This window comes from Peromyscus californicus, unplaced genomic scaffold (assembly GCF_007827085.1).
Source record: "Peromyscus californicus insignis strain IS unplaced genomic scaffold, ASM782708v3 Scaffold_10__1_contigs__length_136768540, whole genome shotgun sequence".
NCBI classification, from domain to species: domain Eukaryota; kingdom Metazoa; phylum Chordata; class Mammalia; order Rodentia; family Cricetidae; genus Peromyscus; species Peromyscus californicus.
The window spans coordinates 49,961,116-49,980,435 of record NW_026294391.1 but is presented as its reverse complement, the minus strand read 5'-3'; the positions used below and the strand labels follow the sequence as shown (position 1 = coordinate 49,980,435).

Genomic DNA, 19,320 nt, shown 5'->3' with positions numbered 1-19,320 from the left:
AAAAATATATATGTAATATAAGTACTCACTGCATTTTTATTTATGGTGGGGTGAGAGTAGTGGGAAAGAATGCTTAACTGTATTTTTGGGAAATGAACATGATACATTTCTAAAACAATTAACAAGGGAAGGTGTTTGCACATAATGATGTGCTTTGGGACTGCTGGGGAACAGGCTGATTGTCACTGGTTCCCAAATAAGGCAGTCTTTTCACCCTTTCTTTTGTGATCTGAATTTTTACTATAATCTAAGTCATTTTATGGATTTGTAGTTACCCTCCCCCCCCATTTTTATCTGCTTTACAGTGCTGGATGGTTATATATTTTCTATATAGAGTACTTTTAATGAGGTATTTTGATGGCACTTTTCTTTAGACTTTTTCTTTTGACGTTATGTGGCTTTTTTGTTTCAGGTTTTTATGACAAGTTCATTTTGCTCCTGGATTTCAACAGTTTATATCCTTCCATCATTCAGGAATTTAACATTTGTTTTACAACAGTACAGAGAGTTGCTTTAGAGGTGCAGAAAGCTACAGAGGTTTGTATTCAACTGGGGGCTCTTGAAGTCAGTGTTAAAAGTATTCCTTAAAGAAGGAAAAGAGCCAAAGGGGTTTGTATCATAGTTTTTCCTTTTTCCTGTTGATGGTTGCATTAATAACATTTTTTCTTTGGTATGTTTTTGTGTACATGTGTATTCATGTGTGTACGTGTATGCGTGAAGGTTGGACATTGACTGCCAGTGTCTTCCCCTATCACTCTTCACCTTAATGTCTGATACAGGGTCTCTCACTGAACCTGGAGCTCGTCATTTGTGCTAGATTGCCTGGCCAGTGAGCTCCTGGGGTCTGCCTGTCTCAGTCCCCCATCCTCCAACTGCTTTATAGGGGTGTAGCACCACGTTGGCTTTACAAAATATTCATTATTTTTGTTTGTGCATCAATGTAAATGTGCACGTGGAGGTTAGAAAACAACTTTCGGGACTTACCCCTCCTTTCAGTGTGGGTTCTGGGGATCAAACTTAGTCTGTGAGGCTTGTACATTAAGAACTTTTAGCCATGAGGTGGCAGCACATACTTTTAACCCCAGCACCCGGGAGGCAGAAACAGGTGGATCTCTGAGTTTGAGGCCAGCCTGGTCTATAGAGTGAGTTCCAGGACAGCCAGGGCTACCTAGAAAAACTTTGTCTCAAAACAAAAAAATCCCCAAAAGAACCCTTTTACATTCCTGCAGGCCATGTGCCTGCTCTTTCCTAGGTTGTGGTGATACGAACTCAGGTCGTCATGCTTTCTCAGTAAGCATTTTGCTCATTGAACTGTATCTCCATCCTTAATTATATACTTTCTTCATCATCTAAAAGGAGGGCCGACCAAAAGGAGATTTAGACTGGTTCTGTGTCTTTGTTAAAAAAATGTTGTAGAGCTATAATTCACTTACAGTCTACCTATTTATAGTGTGCAGTGATAGTTTTTAGTGTCTTCATAGTTTGTACACCATTACTTCATTCAGCTCTATTATTTTACAAAAACCATTTTGCTGTCACCTCTATCAAGTTCCTCTATCCATCCCAGCTCTAGTCAGCCATTAATTTTTTTTTTTACTATAGATTTTTATTAATTTGTTCTTTGGCAGTTTTGTGAATGTATATAATGTATTCTGTTTACTCTCATCCCCACCCTTTATCTCCTTTCTCTCTGCAAGCCCCCGTTCCCACGTTCATGTCTTCTTGTTTGTTTGTTTGTTGACCATGGCGTTTGGAACTATCTATTGGTGGTGGTTTGTCTTCTCACTAGAAACCACTAATCTTTCTGACTGTAAAGTTGCCTACTTTGGACATTCTATGTAAATGGAATCATATAGAATGTGATTTTTTTGGTGCGTGTTTGGCTTATTTCACTTAGCATATTGTTTATAAGATTCATCTGTGTTGTAGCATATACCAGTACTTCATTCCTCAATAATCCTGTCTCAGTGCAGCATTGGATTATTACTCATCACATTTATCCATCTCACCCTCTGTCCCTTCCTTCTTTTTCTTCCTGCTTTCTCCCCATTTGACCTCCAGGTTCTGAATTTATATATCCTTTAGTTTCAACATGTCTGGTATTGTTTTTTTTTTCAGTTCCAATTTCATATTCCCAGAAGAGAGAGTATCTGATAGACTTGCCCAAGTCAGTCATCATCCCTAGTCCCATCACTTCTGTTCATGGGGGTGGATTCACTCACTATAAATCTGACTGCTAAAGTGGACCTCTCTGTGGAACTAGAGGATAATTTTACAAGGAAAGTATTGGATAGACAACCCTCCTAACTAGTAGCGGCCGTTGATACTCTTTGGCTTTGTCCTGCTATTTCCCAAGCACTGTGACAATTAACATTGTTCTGCTTTCACAACTGTTGCCCACCAACGTTTTGCCTATTTGAACTTTTCATTTTGGGTTCTGGATATATAATAGAGTGGACCGACGCACGAGGTCATCTTAAGAAGCATTATACATGTAGTAATTTATGAATTCTTTATCATTTTCATGTACAGCACCTTATTTGGTTTTCAGAGCAGTTAGTGTCACCCTGGAGGTGGTGGTAAGGCTTCAGCTGAATTATAAATTTCCTGACCCAAGAATCTTTCAGATTACTTTTTATGTGACTCTAGTTGCTGTAAATAGAGTAGAATGTATACCAAGGTCTCTTTAATAGGTTTGCTATCATCATGTGCTATATTGGAAAACAATAGGTCCTTATTAGTATTGTAAGGGTGTTCATTTTATGATATTGATCTTCATAAAATCAGATACTTTGTAAAGGCTGGGTTATCAAATGGCATTGACTTGACATGCTTTAAGCCAAAAGGTTTATTTTTAATTTTGAACCTTTCAAAGGGTAACTGTGCCTGACTGTTCTTTGCAGCCTGTTAATAGAATTAATGGAGGCTTAAGAAAAAAGCCCTAATGCTTTCCCGGCTTTTTCCTGCTGTAAATTTTAATATAAGAAGACTGCTGATTGCCTTTCCAAAATGTTGCTATTCTTCTGGTGATTGCAAAGCAATTTATAGGTAAAAGGTACTCCATAAACACTAAGGAATATATATATATATATAATATATGTGTGTGTATATGTGAATTAATTTTTAGAAATGTCATGACCTATTTAAATGTGATCCAAATCTTAAGAGATTTGCTGATTTTGTATATAACTTCTTTATTTTTAACAGTAAAAGCATTTATAGTAATTGTTGTGAAACATTCTATAGCATTTTGTTTAGTTGTACAAATGTTATAAAACAAGAGTTTAGCTGCTTTTTTTTTAATCTTAGGACTCTTTCTTAGCATTTGTATTTTAAAAACAATTTTCCCAAAACATGTTGCTCCACATTTGTAAAAATCCATCCTTTTACAGTAAATCTAAATTTGTAAGTAACAACAAGGATGAGAGATAGTGGTAATGATACAGGCTGATTGATAGAACTGGGTACAGGGGGGCAGTGGTCTGTGACCACATAGATCTTTTTCTTGTTTGGGTTCTTTGTGGTTTCTGTTGTTTTGGTTTGGCTTTTTTTTTTTGAGGCAGGGACTCACTCTGTAACCCATAATGACCCAGAGCATGTTATATGGCTCAAGGCTGGCCTTGACCTCATGATGATCTGTCTGCCTCAGCCTCCCAAATCCTCGGACTACAGACTCGTACCACCACACCTAAATGAGCCCCTTTGGAGGCTGCTCATGCATTATTGATTTCCTCATACAGGAAAGATTTCTAAGGTGTGGTGATGGGATAAAGCACTTGTCAAATATTACTTTGGGAGTTTATTTCTTTTTTATCAAAGTTTAATTTGTCTGAAGTTTCTATTGTGTGTATTTTCAGGATGAGGAACAGGAACAGATCCCTGAGTTGCCAGATCCAAACTTAGATATGGGCATTTTGCCCAGAGAGATCCGGAAACTGGTAGAGCGGAGAAAACAAGTGAAACAGCTAATGAAACAGCAAGATTTAAATCCGGACCTTGTTCTTCAGGTAAATCTTTCTACTGCAAGGTGTTTGCTTGACAGTTTCAGCTTCCGTCACTTGATTATTGAGGGCTAGGATGAATAGGATGGTGTGGGCAAGTACATGTGCTTATTTTATTTGTAATAATAACCATTCAGATGCACTAGACTGCCTCAGAATGGAAGGCTTCTCTAGCTGCTAAGGCCATATCTGAGCAAGATTTTACAGATTTCTTGGGAAATCAGTAGTCTTTGTACTTGCTTCTAAGAGGGTAGGGCAACATGAATGTGGGGAGACAGATTGACTATTAAGTACCCCCTCCCCTGGATATTGAGATGTTCTTTCTCTCATTGTGATCTGGAAAGATACCCAATGTAATGCTGAAGTATCCACAGATAGTGTTGTTCATCATTTGTTGTTGTTGGCCTGCAGTATGACATCCGACAGAAGGCTCTGAAGCTCACGGCCAACAGTATGTACGGTTGCCTGGGATTTTCCTACAGCAGATTTTATGCCAAACCACTGGCTGCCTTGGTGACATACAAAGGAAGGGAGGTAAATGACAAAATAAAATTCACATCAATAAATATGTAAATATGTGCTGCAATATGGGAGAACTAAGTTTATTGCCTAGTTTTTACAGCTTGAAATACTCCTTCTTTAGAGCAAGTTCGAGACAAATAGGCACTTGAGTAAGACTTCATTTGGCAGTTCTGCATGTGTATGTGCAATTATTGAATGTCTGTATGCCAGGCTTTCCTCTAGGCAATAAAGATTGAGTGTGAAACATTATGTAAAGCTTGTATTTGACCCAGACTTGTGGGGGAAAGGGAACAAAAGTAGAGGACCTGGAGTTGATGAGAGGATAGTTTGGGAAAGCAACTGAATAAGTATAACAATGTCTAGGGTGAATATGATAGAACTAATTTTCTTCAGATAATTAAGATGGTGGTGACCTTGACAATGTTTGGAGGTTAGCTTAGGTTCAGATTGGACTAGTTTAATGTGCAATATGAGAGAAAGGTAGAAATCAAGAGAATAGCAAGTGAAGCCTTTTATTTTTATTAAGAGGGAGAAAACAGAGGGATGAAGAACTCTGTCTTCTTTGTGTTGCCTTTGAGTAATAGATCTCTAGGCATTTTCAGTAGGTTGTTGGGCATATGAATCCAGAATTCTAGGGTTATGTCACAGCTGGAGTTACATACTGACTTGAGGATGATAGACCAATTACCATTAAGAACTTTCACTTTATGAACATTTTAAGTTCATCTACCTTAATGCTTTGTGTAGAGATTTCTATTTTTATAATCTATAAAAGCCCATTCTTTTTAAATATTAAATATTGAATTCAGTCAAATACACTAAGATACTGTTTTCTTTCATTGAATTTAAGGCTTCTTAGTTGTAAACATAGCTCATAGTGCTCATACTGGACATCTGGACTTAGAATGCTCTAGATTGGTGATTGGCAAACTGGCTTATAGTCAAAATCCAACCTGTTATCTGTGTTTTATATGTAAGGTTTTCTTAAAATGGTAGAGTTGAGTAGTCAGGATAAAGTCTTAGGTAGCCTGCAAAGCTTAAAATGCTTGTTCCTTGGCACTTTCAGGACAATGTTTGCTTAAGATAGGGAAATGATGTTTGTCTGTTCTATCCATATATAATAGCCTCTAGCCACAAGTGGCTGGTGAACATTTAGTATTTGGTTATTCCTGATTAGATGGGGAACTGGATTTTTACATCTATTTAGTTATAATTAAAATGAATTTAAACGTGAATAGCTAATATGTGGAGAGTGACTACAATATTGGCCAGTATATATCCAGTTCTGACATGAAACAAACATCACGGTCTTTCAAGTCACTTTTCTCTTGTAGCTTTATCTCAGAGATGTGGGTTAGGACACAGAGGGGAAGGGCAAAACATGTATTAAATAATGATGGTGTGTTAAGAGCTGTTTTGTGCATTATTATATCAAAACTACTCAAGAGTCCTTGGACATATCATAGCATTCTGTTTGTAGATGAGGAATCTAAGGCTCGGGGAGGTAAAGGAGAACAAGTAGCTACCTTGAATTGATCTGTATCTTCCTGATTCTAAGTCTTTTTCTGCATTAGGGTTCACCATTAGAGGATAGCTTTTGCAAGTGTAGTTCTGCGTTGTCTTCTACCTTATTCCTAGACAGTCATTCTTTTCAGTATCTATTGTAGAACATGAACTTTTTATTTTCTTTTTTACATGAGAAATATATAGATATTTTTAGGGGCTAGTTGAAGTGAGAGAAAGATGTTTTCAGATTCTTAGGCTAAGTTTACCTCAAAATTATTTAAATTTTGTTTCTGTATATGTATCCAGTGGCTTCTGATAGAATACCATCTTATTTTTGTATTAGGAAATGCACTCACTATGCCCCAACTGGGTGATAATACATAGGTTGACTATTGAGATTGGCTCAAGGTTACTCTTAAGTTTCTCACGAGAGGCAATAGTTGACAATTTACTCCCTTGGAGAGTGCCTCTTGCTGTTGAGAAATCCCTGTTGTTACATTTTCTGCATTGGCTCAGAAATCCACAAGCTTAAAAGGGCACTGTTGATAATGATAAGCCCCAAATTTGTCCAATGATCTCTCCTCCCCTAATCCATTGTATTTTAAGGGCAGTATTTTCTTTTCGCTGGATTTTTAATAGGGAATTTAAACTCAAGTTTTACATTTTTATTAATTAATTAACATATAACAATAACAGAACTAAGCTAAATTTTTACTTTTTCAATAAAATATAGCGATTATATATCTTAAGTAAAATATAAAACCTCCCTGCTCACTTCAGTAAAAAAGAATTTTAGACAAATCTAGAAATAATCATGGGATTCAAATTCTTAGTTTCTTCTTTCTCCTTTTCCCTTTTCATCTGTGTTTCTTCCTATGCACAATACCTTCTTGTTGTAGTTATGTCTTTAATGTGAAGTTAAATGAGGAGCAGTAAGTATAGAATAGACCTACCCTCTGCAACTCTTAGTTTGGCAGATCCAAAGATCTCAGAAGTTATTTACTAAAATAAAAATGATTGTTAAACTATTGGTAGTAATTATTAGCACTGACAGATGAATAGTCTAGTGATAATCTGTTTGATTTTGCTATCATTTTTCTATATGTGGTGGAATCTGTTGTTTTTAAGGATTTTCATTGTTGTTTTGAGACAGTATATGACCATATACCATAGGCTGACCTTGAACCCAAGACTCTTAAGTGGTATAATTGCAGGCATACACCTGTCAAGCATTTCTTAATTATTAAAGTGGTAGGAGGGATGAAGTTGAGATTTTAGAATACTTTTGCAGCTTACTAAACTGGGATTTTGGTTCTAAGGTAGAGTAGACAAAGTAATACAATAACCTGAAGATCTTCCAAGTTTTTTTGCGTTTTAACTTCCTGTTTAAACTAATACTAAAGTTCAAATAGAAATGAGAAGGGAACCTGGTGACATGCTTTTGAAAAGATTCTAAGGGTTTTTATTTGGATATGGATTAATGCACAGTCCAAGGAGGCATGAAATTTTGCATTTTGGTATGGCCTTAATGTCCTCCGTGTCTTTATTTTTTAAGTAGATTTTGTATGTCCTGAGTTTTGTTGAGATCATGCAGATTTGGCTCTGATGACCTAATGATTTCTGAAATCAAATGGATTATGGCTGTTAGAATACTCAAGTAATTACTAATTGTACTTTTAAAAACAGGTTTATAATAAAAGTGAAAATATGTCAAATGGGCATCAATATTGTCTTTTTATAGGTGTGATCTTTCATACTTCATCATTTCATACTTCAACTATCCCATAATTTTTAATTGCCTGATGATACAGGAATTAGTTACTGTTGAAGGAATCTTACGTAGGAACCTCACATTATACAAGTTATTTAAAAATTATTAAATGAGCATTTCCAGAGAAGAAATAGAAACTTCATTTATAGACACTTAGAAGTTAATCTGTAGCAATATCATCTATATTTGTTTTTATTCTCAATGTGTGCATAAAGAGGCATAAAAAAGAAATTTAATAAGCCAGCGTGGGTAACAGTGAGTGGGCACAAACAAATATTTAAACCGTGAAGACAACTATCAAATGTCAAGTGTCTGGTGTAGTAATTGAAGTGATTGTTCACTAGATGGCGATAGACACCCTAAGATCATTAATCAATTAAAGATATTATTCTGTGAACAATAATGTGAAGGGCATTTAGTGACTTTAATATGTTCATATTTTAGATTTTTACCACTTTGAGAATACTAAATAAAGCTTAAAATTGGCCCAAAGGATTGTAATAGTCCAATAGATTTAGTGTTTAAAATGATGATTTTTGCATTGTAAGTTTTATTGATGAAAACAATCATTTAATTTATCATAGTAACCTAATTCTTCCATTGGGTGGATAAATCATATCTCTGATCATGGAGACACATAACTTTCTTAGTAACAGATGACTTGAAAGAAAATTGGAAATGTTTTGGTATGTGATTTTTCCTCTCTCAATATGTTTTTTTCTTAAATTGAGGAATTTAAAACATTTTTTAATGATTTTTAAGCACACTCATTGTGTAATCTTTAACATAATAGAGATATTTGTCCTTATAAGATAATCTGTATTTACTGATAATATTATTGATTTGTTTTTGCCTTCTGTTATATTTGTGTTCTTGAGGAAATAATTTTTGGTCTGGATTTCTGATTCTACTTTCAAATACAGTGTTCAGGAGTAGACCATCCATTTTCATTTTACTGTCCTGTAGGTTGAAATGAGTCATTGCCATCCTGTCTTCCCAACTAGTTTTAGAAGATCTGGTCTTTACTTGTGTTCAAAACTGAAATCTGTGCAGTTTAGAAAATGTATCCAAATCATTGCATGCAAACATTACCCTCTAGACTTGGCTGTCTGAGATTGTCTTGGTGATGAGGGAGTGCTACTAGTGAGGAGTCTTTGGGAATGGCACTGGCAGAAAGCTCTTGCCTTTGTTGCTGTCAGTGATGAAAGAGGAGCTTTGAATTGTTAAGAGTCCTTTGTCTTTACTTGGAAGTAAGTGAATATTTCAGTTTCCCAATATTATTCATGAAAAATATCCAGTTTTGTTTTAACTTAACAGAACAAAATATAGAAATGGCTAGAGACTCTCCTCTCTTCCTTTTTTTCAGTGGTAATTGTACTGTTGTTCTTTCCTGCCTCACCTGTCTTTTCCCTTTTATAATATATAGGGGTGTGTGTGTGTGTGTGTGTGTGTGTGTGTGTGTGTGTGTGTGTGTGTGTGTGTGTATGTGTGTGTGTGTTCATGTTCATATTTGGTACATTGAATTTTTTAGTTTATTTATTGTTTATTCTTTTATAGTTTGGAAAAAAGCATCAGGACAGATTTTGCTCTGTATATCACAATTTAAATTTATCCATTTTGATACATTTTTAGATATGATTTATTTATGTTAACTATTCTATAACATTTAGTGAATAAATACAACAAAACATATTTTATGTGCTCTCATTGTCCCCCTCCTCCACTTTTTTCCTTTTATTGAAAATAGAATTTTTTTCTCCACAGAATATATCCTGACTATGGTTGCCCCTTCCCATACTCTCAGTTCCTTCTCTTTTCCCTTCTCATCCAGATCCACCATGTTTCTGTCTCTCATTAGAAAACGAACAAGCTTCTAAGGCAACATGATATAATAAAACAAAAACTAACACATCGGAATAGGACAAAAAGGAATAAACAGGAAAAGAGCACAAGAAATAGATATAGACACAGAAACCCACTTGTTTGTGTACTTGGGAATCCCATAAAAACACTAAATTGGAAGCCATAATGTATACACCAAGGAATTGTAGAGGAAAAAGAGAGGAACAAAAGGGGGAAAAGCCCTGACATAAGCCTAATTATGAGACAAGGGACCTCCCAGCTCTACATCTCCATGTCTGATGTCAAAATGCTCTTCAGATCTCCTTTTAGCTTTGTTGACTGCAACATACTTTTCTCTCTTGGGCTGGTTCCACTCCCTGTTAGCATCTCTCCTGGGTTTTGGTCTTGCTTTGGCCCAGTATTTCCTCACTATGCTCCCTTCCCTACGCTTTGTTATGGTAATGTATACCCTATGTCATTATCTGTTGGAAGTATGTGATCTGTTTTTTGATTTTGATTTTATAGAGGATTACAGTTAAAAGATTGCATGAATCCAAGAAGAGACTTTGAACTTTGGACTTTGAAATAAGTTTGAGACTATGATAGACTATGGGGACTTTTGAGGTTGGACTGAATGCATTTTTTGCCTTATGATATGGCTACAAGCTTTTGGGGGCCAGGGAGTGGAATGTGATGGTCTGAAAGAAAGTGGCCCCCAAAGAGAGTGGCACTATTAGGAGGTGTGGCCTTGTTGGAGGAAGTATGTCACTCTGGGGACAGGCTGTGAGGTCTCTTGCTCAAGCTTCCCTCAGTGTGACATTCAGTTGACTTCCTGTGGCCTGCAAGATGTAGCACTGTCAGCTCTACCACCATATCTGCCTGCATGCCGCCATGCTCCCTATCATGACGATAATGGACTGAACCTCTCAAACTGTAATCAAGCCACCCCAAATAAACATTTTCTTTATAAGAAAAAAAAAAGGAACCTCCCAAGATGGATGCCAGTGAGTTCGTTCTCTGTTGGTTATCTACTGCTGGGCACATAGCCTATCCTTAAAGAGTAGTTTGTTTCCCAAGTGAGACTCCCTTGGAGGAAAGTAAATTTTCATTCAGGAGTGCTTATCAATTGGAGATAGCTTCTGGGTTGAGGATGGGGGCATGTGTCCACTTCTTTCAGTTCTGGTACACTATCTTGTACAGCTCTGTGCAGGCCCTGTGCATGCTGCCACAACCTCTGTGAGTTCACATGTGTGTTGGTTACGTTGATTTAGAGGGACTTTTTTTTTGTTTTGTTTTTCAAGACAGGGTTTCTCTGTGTAGCTTTGGTGCCTGTCCTGGAGCTTGCTCTGTAGACCAGGCTGGCCTCGAACTCACAGAGATCCGCCTGGCTCTGCCTCCCGAGTGCTGGGATTAAAGCCGTGAGCAACCTTCTCCCGGCTGGGACTTGTTTTCTTGGTGTCTTCCATCCACTCAGGCTCTTACACTCTCTCCAACTCCTCTTGCCCAGGTTCCCTGAGACCTGAGGGGAGGAATTTAATGGCAACATCCCATATAGAGCTGAGTGTCCCAAGGTCTCTCACTCTCTGCATATTGTCTGGCTGTGGGTCTTTGTGTCTGTTCCCATCTGCTACAGGAGGAAGCTCCTCTGATGATGGCTGAGCAAGGCACTGCTCTACACATACAGATAGATGTTGTCAGAAAGAATCTTCTCTTATGATGGCTGAGCAAGGCATCTAGCAGGATGTCGTCAGGAGTCAGTTTATTGCTACATTTTTTTTTTTTTAGAACAGTAGTATTTGGTTTTACCTTAGGACCCTGGGCTATCTAATCTCAGGTTCTTGTTTACCAAAACAGTGCTGGGTATAGGTTCCATCTTGTGGAGTGGGCCTAAGTCAAATCAGATAATGGTTGGTTACTCCCACAAGCTTTGTGCAATCATTGCACTAGCATATCTTGCAGGCAGGCCACCATTGTAAATCAAGGGTTTTGTGGCTGGGTTGGTGTTTACATTTCTCTTTTGGTAGTGTCCAGAGTACCTTCTTGTACCAAAGATGCTAGCACCTGTGGGTAAAGGCTCCGTGTAGACACCAGTTCAACTTCTCCATGTCCAATGAGTTATATAGGTGTTGTCTTCAGCATTAGGGCTTTGCCATCAGTTTATGGAGAGCAACTGATAGTCTTGGCAATAGCGTGGCTTGTTTGGGGTTCTCATGGGAACCCTTTGGCCAACAATTCAATTAGATGTAACCCAATCTCAGACTGGAGCCTTCATTTGATGACAAGTGGTGATCAGTTGGAGCTGTCTCCATTATTTGGCGATTTAGATAGCCTTCATATATGTTTATATTTTAGAAACTTTTTACTGTATTATGTTTCCATAGGATCCATCAAATGGCCCTTAATTTTAGCTGACCCTCTCTATTTTCTCCCTTGTCTCTCCCTTCTCTCCTCGTCTTCATTTGATCCTCCAATTCCAGCCCCCCCCATTCATCCATAACTATTCTATTTCCCTTTCCTAGGGAGATCTCTCTCCCTCACCCTGCTCAGTCCCTTACTCTATACCTAACCTCTGGTTCTACAGATTGTAGCTTGGTCATTTATCATTGACAACAGTTAATATCCCTGTATAAGTGGATATATATCATATTTGTCTTTCTGGGTCTAGATTATCTTACTCAGGATGACTTTTTTCTAGTTCCATCCATTTACCTACAAATTTCATTTTTTAATGGCTGAATAATACTCCATTGTGTAAATATACCAGATTTTGTTTATCCATTCTTCTGTTGATGGACATCTAGATTGTTTCTAGCTTCTGGCCCTTTTGAATAGAGCAGCAATGACCAAGTGTCTCTGTGGTAGGATGAAACATTCTTTGGGTATATGCCAAAGAGTTGTATAGCTGGATCTTGAAATAGATCAATTCCCATCTTACTGAGGAACCACCACACTGATTTCTGTAGTGGCTGTATAAGTTTATACTTTTGTCAGCAATGAATGAGTATTATTCCCCTTACTTGCACATCCTCACCAATGTGAGCTGTCACTTATGTTATTGATCTTGGCCATTCTCATTGGTGTAAGAAGAAATCTCACAGTAGTTTTTATTTTCATTTCCCTGGTTACTTAGGATGTTGAATATTTCTTTAAGCATTTCTCAGCCATTTGAATTTTCTTTGAAAATTCTTTGTTTAGATATATACCCCATTTTTTAATTGTGTAATTTTTTGATACTTAGTTTTCGGTGTTCTTTATGTATTTTGAATATTAGCCTTCTATAGGATGTGTAGTTGGTAAAAAAAAAAAAAAAAAACTTCCCATCCTGTAGGCTGCCACTTTGTCTGAATGACAGTGTCCTTTGTGGTGCAGAAGCTTCTCAGTTTCAGGAGGTCCCATTATTGTTGATCTTAGTGCCTGTGTTAATGGTGTTATGTCAAAAAGTCTTTTCTTGTGCCAGTGAGTTCAAGGCTATTATTCTCCACTTTCTCTTCTATCAGGTTCAGTGTATCTGGTTTCATGTTGAGGTTCAGTGTATCTGGTTTCATGTTGAGGTCTTTGACCCACTTGAGTTTTGTGCAAGGTGATAAGTATGGGTCTATTTACATTCTTCTACATGCAAATGTCCAGTTTGACCAGTACCATTTGCTGTAGATGCTGTTATTTTTCCTGTGTCTATTTCTGTGTTCTTTATAAACAATTAGGTGTCTATATGTGTGGATTTATGTTTAGGTCTTCAATTCGATTTTGTATATCAACATGACTGTTTTTGTGCCAATACCATGCAATTTTTTTTTTTTTTTTTGGTTTTTCGAGACAGGGTTTCTCTGTATAGCTTTGCGCCTTTCCTGGAACTCACTCTGTAGCCCAGACTGGCCTCAAACTCACAGAGATCCGCCTGGCTCTGCCTCCCGAGTACCATGCAGTTTTTATTACTGTGGTTCTGTAGTATAATTTGAGGTTGGGGATTGTGATACTTGCAGTAGTCCTTTTGTCATTCAGGATTGTTTTAGCTATTCTGGGTTTTTTGTTTTTCCGTATGAATCTGACAATTGACTTTTCAAGGTCTGTGAAGAATTGTGTTGGAGTTTTGATGAGAATTGCATTGAATTTGTAGATTGCTTTTGGTAAGGTGGCTACTTTTACTATATTGATCCATGAGCTTGGGAGACCTTTCTATCTACTGATATTTCCTTTAGTTTCTTCAATGTCTTCATTGAAAAAGTTTTCATTGTAGAAGTCTTTCACTTGCTTTGTTAGTTACCTCAAGATATTTTATATTATTTGTGGCTATTGTGTTGTTTTTCTGATTTCTTTCTCAGGCCATTTGTCCTTTGTATATAGGAGGACTACTGATTTTTTGAGTTAATATTTTATCCAGCTACTTTGCTGAAAGTGTTTATCAGTTGTAGGAGTTGCCTGGTGGAATTTTTAGGGGCACTTATGTATATATCATCTGCAAATAATGATACTTTGATTTCTTCCTTTCCAATTTATATCCCCTTGATTTTCTTCAGTTGTCTTATTTCTGTAGCTAAGACTTCAAGTACTATATTGAATACATATGGAGAGAGTGGACAACCTTGTTTTGTTCCTGATTTTAGTGGAATCGTTTTGAGTTTCTCTCCATTTAAGTTGATGTTGGCCGTGGGCTTCCTGTTAACTGCCTTTATTATGTTTAGGTATGTCCCTTGCATCCCTGATCTCTCCAGGACTTTTATCATTAAGGGGTGTTGAATTTTGTCAACGGCCCTTTTCCTCACTTTTTTGAGATAGGATCTTGCTATGTGTAGCTCAAGGAAGCTGTACTTACTATTCAGTCTAGATTGGCTATCTCCTGCCTCTGCTTTCTTGGTATTTGGATTAAAAGTCTGTTATACTATCATTGTCTTAGCTTTATCCAAGATTTTGAAATTACAAGTTCTCATCTCTTTAATTTTTTTTCTGTTACAAGCAGTGTTTATTAGATAATGTGACATGTAAAGATTTAATTTACCATAATAAGCTAAATTCTGTCAAATTGCTAACTAAGTTCACATCTTTGGCAAGAACCACAACACACATTTCCTCCTCAGTCACAGATTCAGATGCTAATCTAGAGATTGATATATTGTTTTGCCTGTTAAATTTGTTGTCTATTTTTGAAGACAAGAGGTATGTTTTGCACTTACCATGTATTTTTAAATATACTCACGTAATCCTCATTATTCCATGTTCTTGTCAATGCTTGCTATTACTTGGGTGGGTTTTTTGTTTGGTTGGTTTTGTTACTGGGTCTCTCCGGGTAGGCCAGGCTGCTTCATATTTGCTGTGTTTCCCAGGGCAATCTTGAAATTGCCATCCTCTTACCTTTGCCTCCTAAGCACTAGAATTATAGAGTTGTGCTACCATACCTAGATAGAATTTTTATTTTATGCCAGTCTCATTAGTATTAACTATTATCATGTGATTTTAATTTTTGTTTCCTTAATTAGGAGTTATATTGAGTCTCTTCATGTTTATTAACTCTTCTACTTTTTTTATTGAATTGCCTAGATGAACATACCTGTCTTATTTTATTGCATTGTAGGTCTCTAACTGTTCCTTAGGTATTCAAAAACTGAATCTTATTTGCTTATTTATATTAAAATTAGTCCTTGTGCCTTTTTATGATCTTTTATTGTGAAGAAATGTCTACTTTTTACACTATATTGGATATTTTTTCCTCTTTGCATTTTGTAAGCTTATTCTGAAAATACATTTTTCTCCTCCAATGACAAATATTGTCCTATTTTCTTCTAAATATTACAAAACTTGGCTTTTTTTAAATTTAGATCTTTAGTCTTCTGGAGATTGTTTTGAGGAACAGTACAACTTAGGGATCTTATTACTTTAGTCTGGTTTCTTCTTTGTTTCTCTGTTCTAGGGATTGGCAGACCTATTTGCCTATTTTTTTTTAAATAAAGTATTATTGGGGCACAGTCATACCCATTTATCTTTGACTATATTTATATCAAACTTTGGAATTGAGTAATTGTCACAAAGCCTAAAATATATATTATTTATCACTTTACAGAAAAATTTTGCCATCTTTTGTGGCAAAAGATAATTTTTTGTAATATAAGAGTGACTCATTTCAAACATTATCAGGCATAATTGGTGAAAATACAAGACATTATACTGAAGGTATTAAAAAGGAAGAAAAACGGTCTTGTGGTCATAAGAAATTACAGATGCTGAGGTTCTTTTAAATGACCATATGAAAAATTCTCAAGTAGAGTAAAAGGCAGGTTTATAAATTCTGAAGTTTTACAAAAACATTTGTTTTTGTGCATCTGTATAAATTTTGTAGAAAGTGAATGCATGGCATTTAAGAAATTTTCAAAGAGGACTTAGATGTGAAATTATAAAGAACTGTAGGTTCTTTTATTTCTTCACTCTTTAAATACAGCTTGACATGAAACTATAGCCTTAAAATTATATGTTTTGTCACCTAGAATACAGCAGATCGAGGCATCTTCTTGTCAGAGCAGACCCATGGAAACTATAGGTGGTGGGAGGAAGAGTTCTTACTCTGTCTTCAGAATTGTAATAGAGACTCCTGTTGATATTCTTGCTACCATTTTGACTTTTTAAAAGATTTATTTGTAAGTAAGTGTGTGTGTGGGGGGGGGGGGCGCTCTGGGGGGGGGCATACATTTGCACAGGTGCCAGTAGAGGTAAGAGGTGTCAAATCTCCCTGGAGTTAACAGGAAATTTTGAGTTACCTTACATGGGTACTGGGTACCAAACTGAGGTCCTCTCTAAGAGTAGTATCAACTCCTAACTGCCGAGCCAGTCCACATTTTAATTCTAATTTTATTTTTATTTTGGGACAGTCTTATCATTAGCACATGCTAGTCTGAGATTTGATATGTATCCCAGGCTGCCTTATAGTGCCTCCCTATAGTGTTAAGTATAAACAGGTAGGTGGTACTGTGCCTAGTCCTTGATTTAAAAAACAAAAAATTATGAGGTCAATATGAAAATTTCTTTGAGGGCTAAAATGAAGGTTTAGTGCATTTTTGCAGATAAATGTTAGAAAAATAGTATCTTTTTAGTGATTATATGTTTGAAGTTGTTTACATTATAAAACTCAAAACCAGAGAAACTTTTTTCTTTGAGGGGGGGGTGTTCAAGACAGGGTTTCTCTGTGTAGTTTTGGTGCCTGTCCTGGATCTCACTTTGTAGACCAGATTGGTCTTGAACTCACAGAGATCCACTTGGCTCTGCCTCTCGAGTGCTGGGATTAAAGGCGTGCGCCACCCGGCTCCAAAAAACTTTTTATTGCCATATTTTAGGGATGTTTGAGTTCTAAATTCTTGCCACATCTCCAGAACTATTAATAAATAATACATTATCAGGATTTATTTATTTGTATTCTACTAGTTAGTTCAGAATTTGTGATAATTTACATGCTGTAAGGTGCAAATCTCCTTAGCATAAACTTGTCTAGGTTCTTATATACAGTTAAATTTTATAGAAATAATTCTCTGCCGTCAAATAAGTAGCATCTTAACTGCAGATCATTTGTATTGATATATGTTCTAAACATCTTCTTTTGCTTGTTTACCTGATGTATCATTTCTAAAAATTGGTGAAAGTAATGCTGCTAAATATCAAGTTGCAAAGAGGAAGCTCTGCTTTGGAAGTACCTCATGAGAGGCTAGTCTGTATTATGACAAATTTGTGAGCGAGAGAGTGAGGAAAATTAGAGTAGTAAAAATGTCTGTGGTTGCAGCTCAGTGACCATATGTTTACCTTGCTTATGCAAGTCCCTCCTTTCAATCCTCGTAACTGCAAACCAAGCCATTGTGTTTTTATATACACTTACTGTAGTCATCATAAACAGTATACACTTAAACATAACTAATATATATATTAGTCTCTGATATATTATGACACAACATTGCATTTATAAAAATAAATAAGTGGGTTACACTTAGGCCTAATTTAAAACAATCCCTATGATTTAAAACACTGAGTATTTCTTTCAAAGTAGCCCAACAAAGAAAAAAATGAGTCAATACAAATGCAGCATGACCTTCTCTTTTATTGTTAATAACAATTAGAAATCTGCACCTCTAGTGATTCGTTAATTTTAAAGGTACAAACTTAGAGGAGATATCAAGCTGGATATTAGAGACAACTTAAAAGAGAAAGACTGGCTCAACCTTATCTGACTGAGGTCACCTGTGAAGTAGAGCTGGGTTTGTGAACGTAAGAGAAGGTGGCCTCATCAAGGAGACCACTTAGAAACCTTCTCATTTATTTCTTTTGCATTTAGTTAAGTTTTTCCTAATTTGTCTGACCTGAGCTTTGAAGAATTCAAGCCTGTGCTCATATGCCAGTATCTTTATTAGAGAAGGAGGATATCTTTCCCACTGCCACCCAGCTCCATTACATTAATGCATGGTCCTAGCTTTGTAGTTGTGGGTTGGCCTCTGCAGGCTTTTGGGATCATTTGTCATGGCTTTTATTCATGAAGGTTTGTCTATTCTCAGTTTAAAGTTGTGCCCTTTCCCACCTATATATTGGGTTTTCGATTATTAGATTTCATTCTACATGTGTTTGTATCCTACCTATTACATGCCCCATACAGGGATCCTTGTTTTCCCTCACTCTTAGATCATGCTCATCTATGTGTTTCTGCAATTATAGATGGATTGATGTGGAGGTGATACAGTTTTTATGTAGAATTCTGATATTTAAGTCTATTTTGAGTTTATAAGAATAGCCAGGATACTCAGTACAAGAAAATGGGTGCCTTGTATATTTGTAGTAGGTAGTTTTATTTGAGGAGGCACAAATTGAATTTTTTTTTTGCTATGATATTTTGACCTTTGAATTGCAGAAAACATTTGGAATGTGGATATGGGTAAGAGAGAAATACTAACAGACTGACTGTATGTCATTGTCATTGATTCCTGAGATTAAATTTCATTACATAGACTTGAATCACATAGATCATGACCTTGAAAATCTCTTCCTTTCTTCTCCAACCTTCTTCAGAACGAATGACTCTCTGTTAACCTAAATTCGTCCCATTTTCTGCATATGTGAATATTTTATATCAGCCTATTTTGGTCTATGTTTCTTTTTCACAAGCTGTGTGTTATTTGACAGGTGTTCTAAAGCTCCTTACTTTGGCAGCAAACCAAGATGACAGAGCAGTAATGATTTCAAAAGTGCTATTCCATCCTTGTTAACAGACAAAAAGGAAAGTGTGAAGTTATTAACCACTGTTCACCAGTGGCATGGAAACTGGTGTAGAGTTAATTGTCTGTTTCTATAGTCAGTCTGTGTAGGCTATTTCCCGACTAATACTGTTCTTTAGAAAAGAGGAAATGACATAACTTTTCCTCTCCCACACCCCTCTCCTTTTCACAACTTGTATTTAAATCAATAAAATAAAATGATTTCTAAAAATCCAAAATATTGACTTCTGTTTCCCTATAGGCTTTTCTTATCTGTCATGTAAGATTCATGGATGACATGGCAATACCAAATAACCTTAAGGATTTTCCCCTGACCCACCCTCAAATGAGTCACATGCCAGAGTACTTGCATTTGTAATGTACATGATGTCACTATACTCTGTCCGTACTTCAACCACACAGAGTATGTTTGTTACTAATTGGAAGAACCTACTTTAGGCAGCCT

The 19,320-nt window shown here is 36.4% G+C and overlaps 1 protein-coding gene across 1 annotated transcript in view; it reads left to right on the top strand.

Moving 5' to 3' along the window:
* Positions 1-19,320, top strand: part of Pola1 (DNA polymerase alpha 1, catalytic subunit) — a 303,693-nt gene that overhangs the window by 58,131 nt on the left and 226,242 nt on the right. The window contains exons 24-26 of the mRNA XM_052732483.1: positions 413-537; positions 3,858-4,007; positions 4,413-4,535. Coding sequence (XP_052588443.1) covers positions 413-537; positions 3,858-4,007; positions 4,413-4,535 — 398 coding nt within the window. The remainder of the gene's footprint in view (positions 1-412; positions 538-3,857; positions 4,008-4,412; positions 4,536-19,320) is intronic.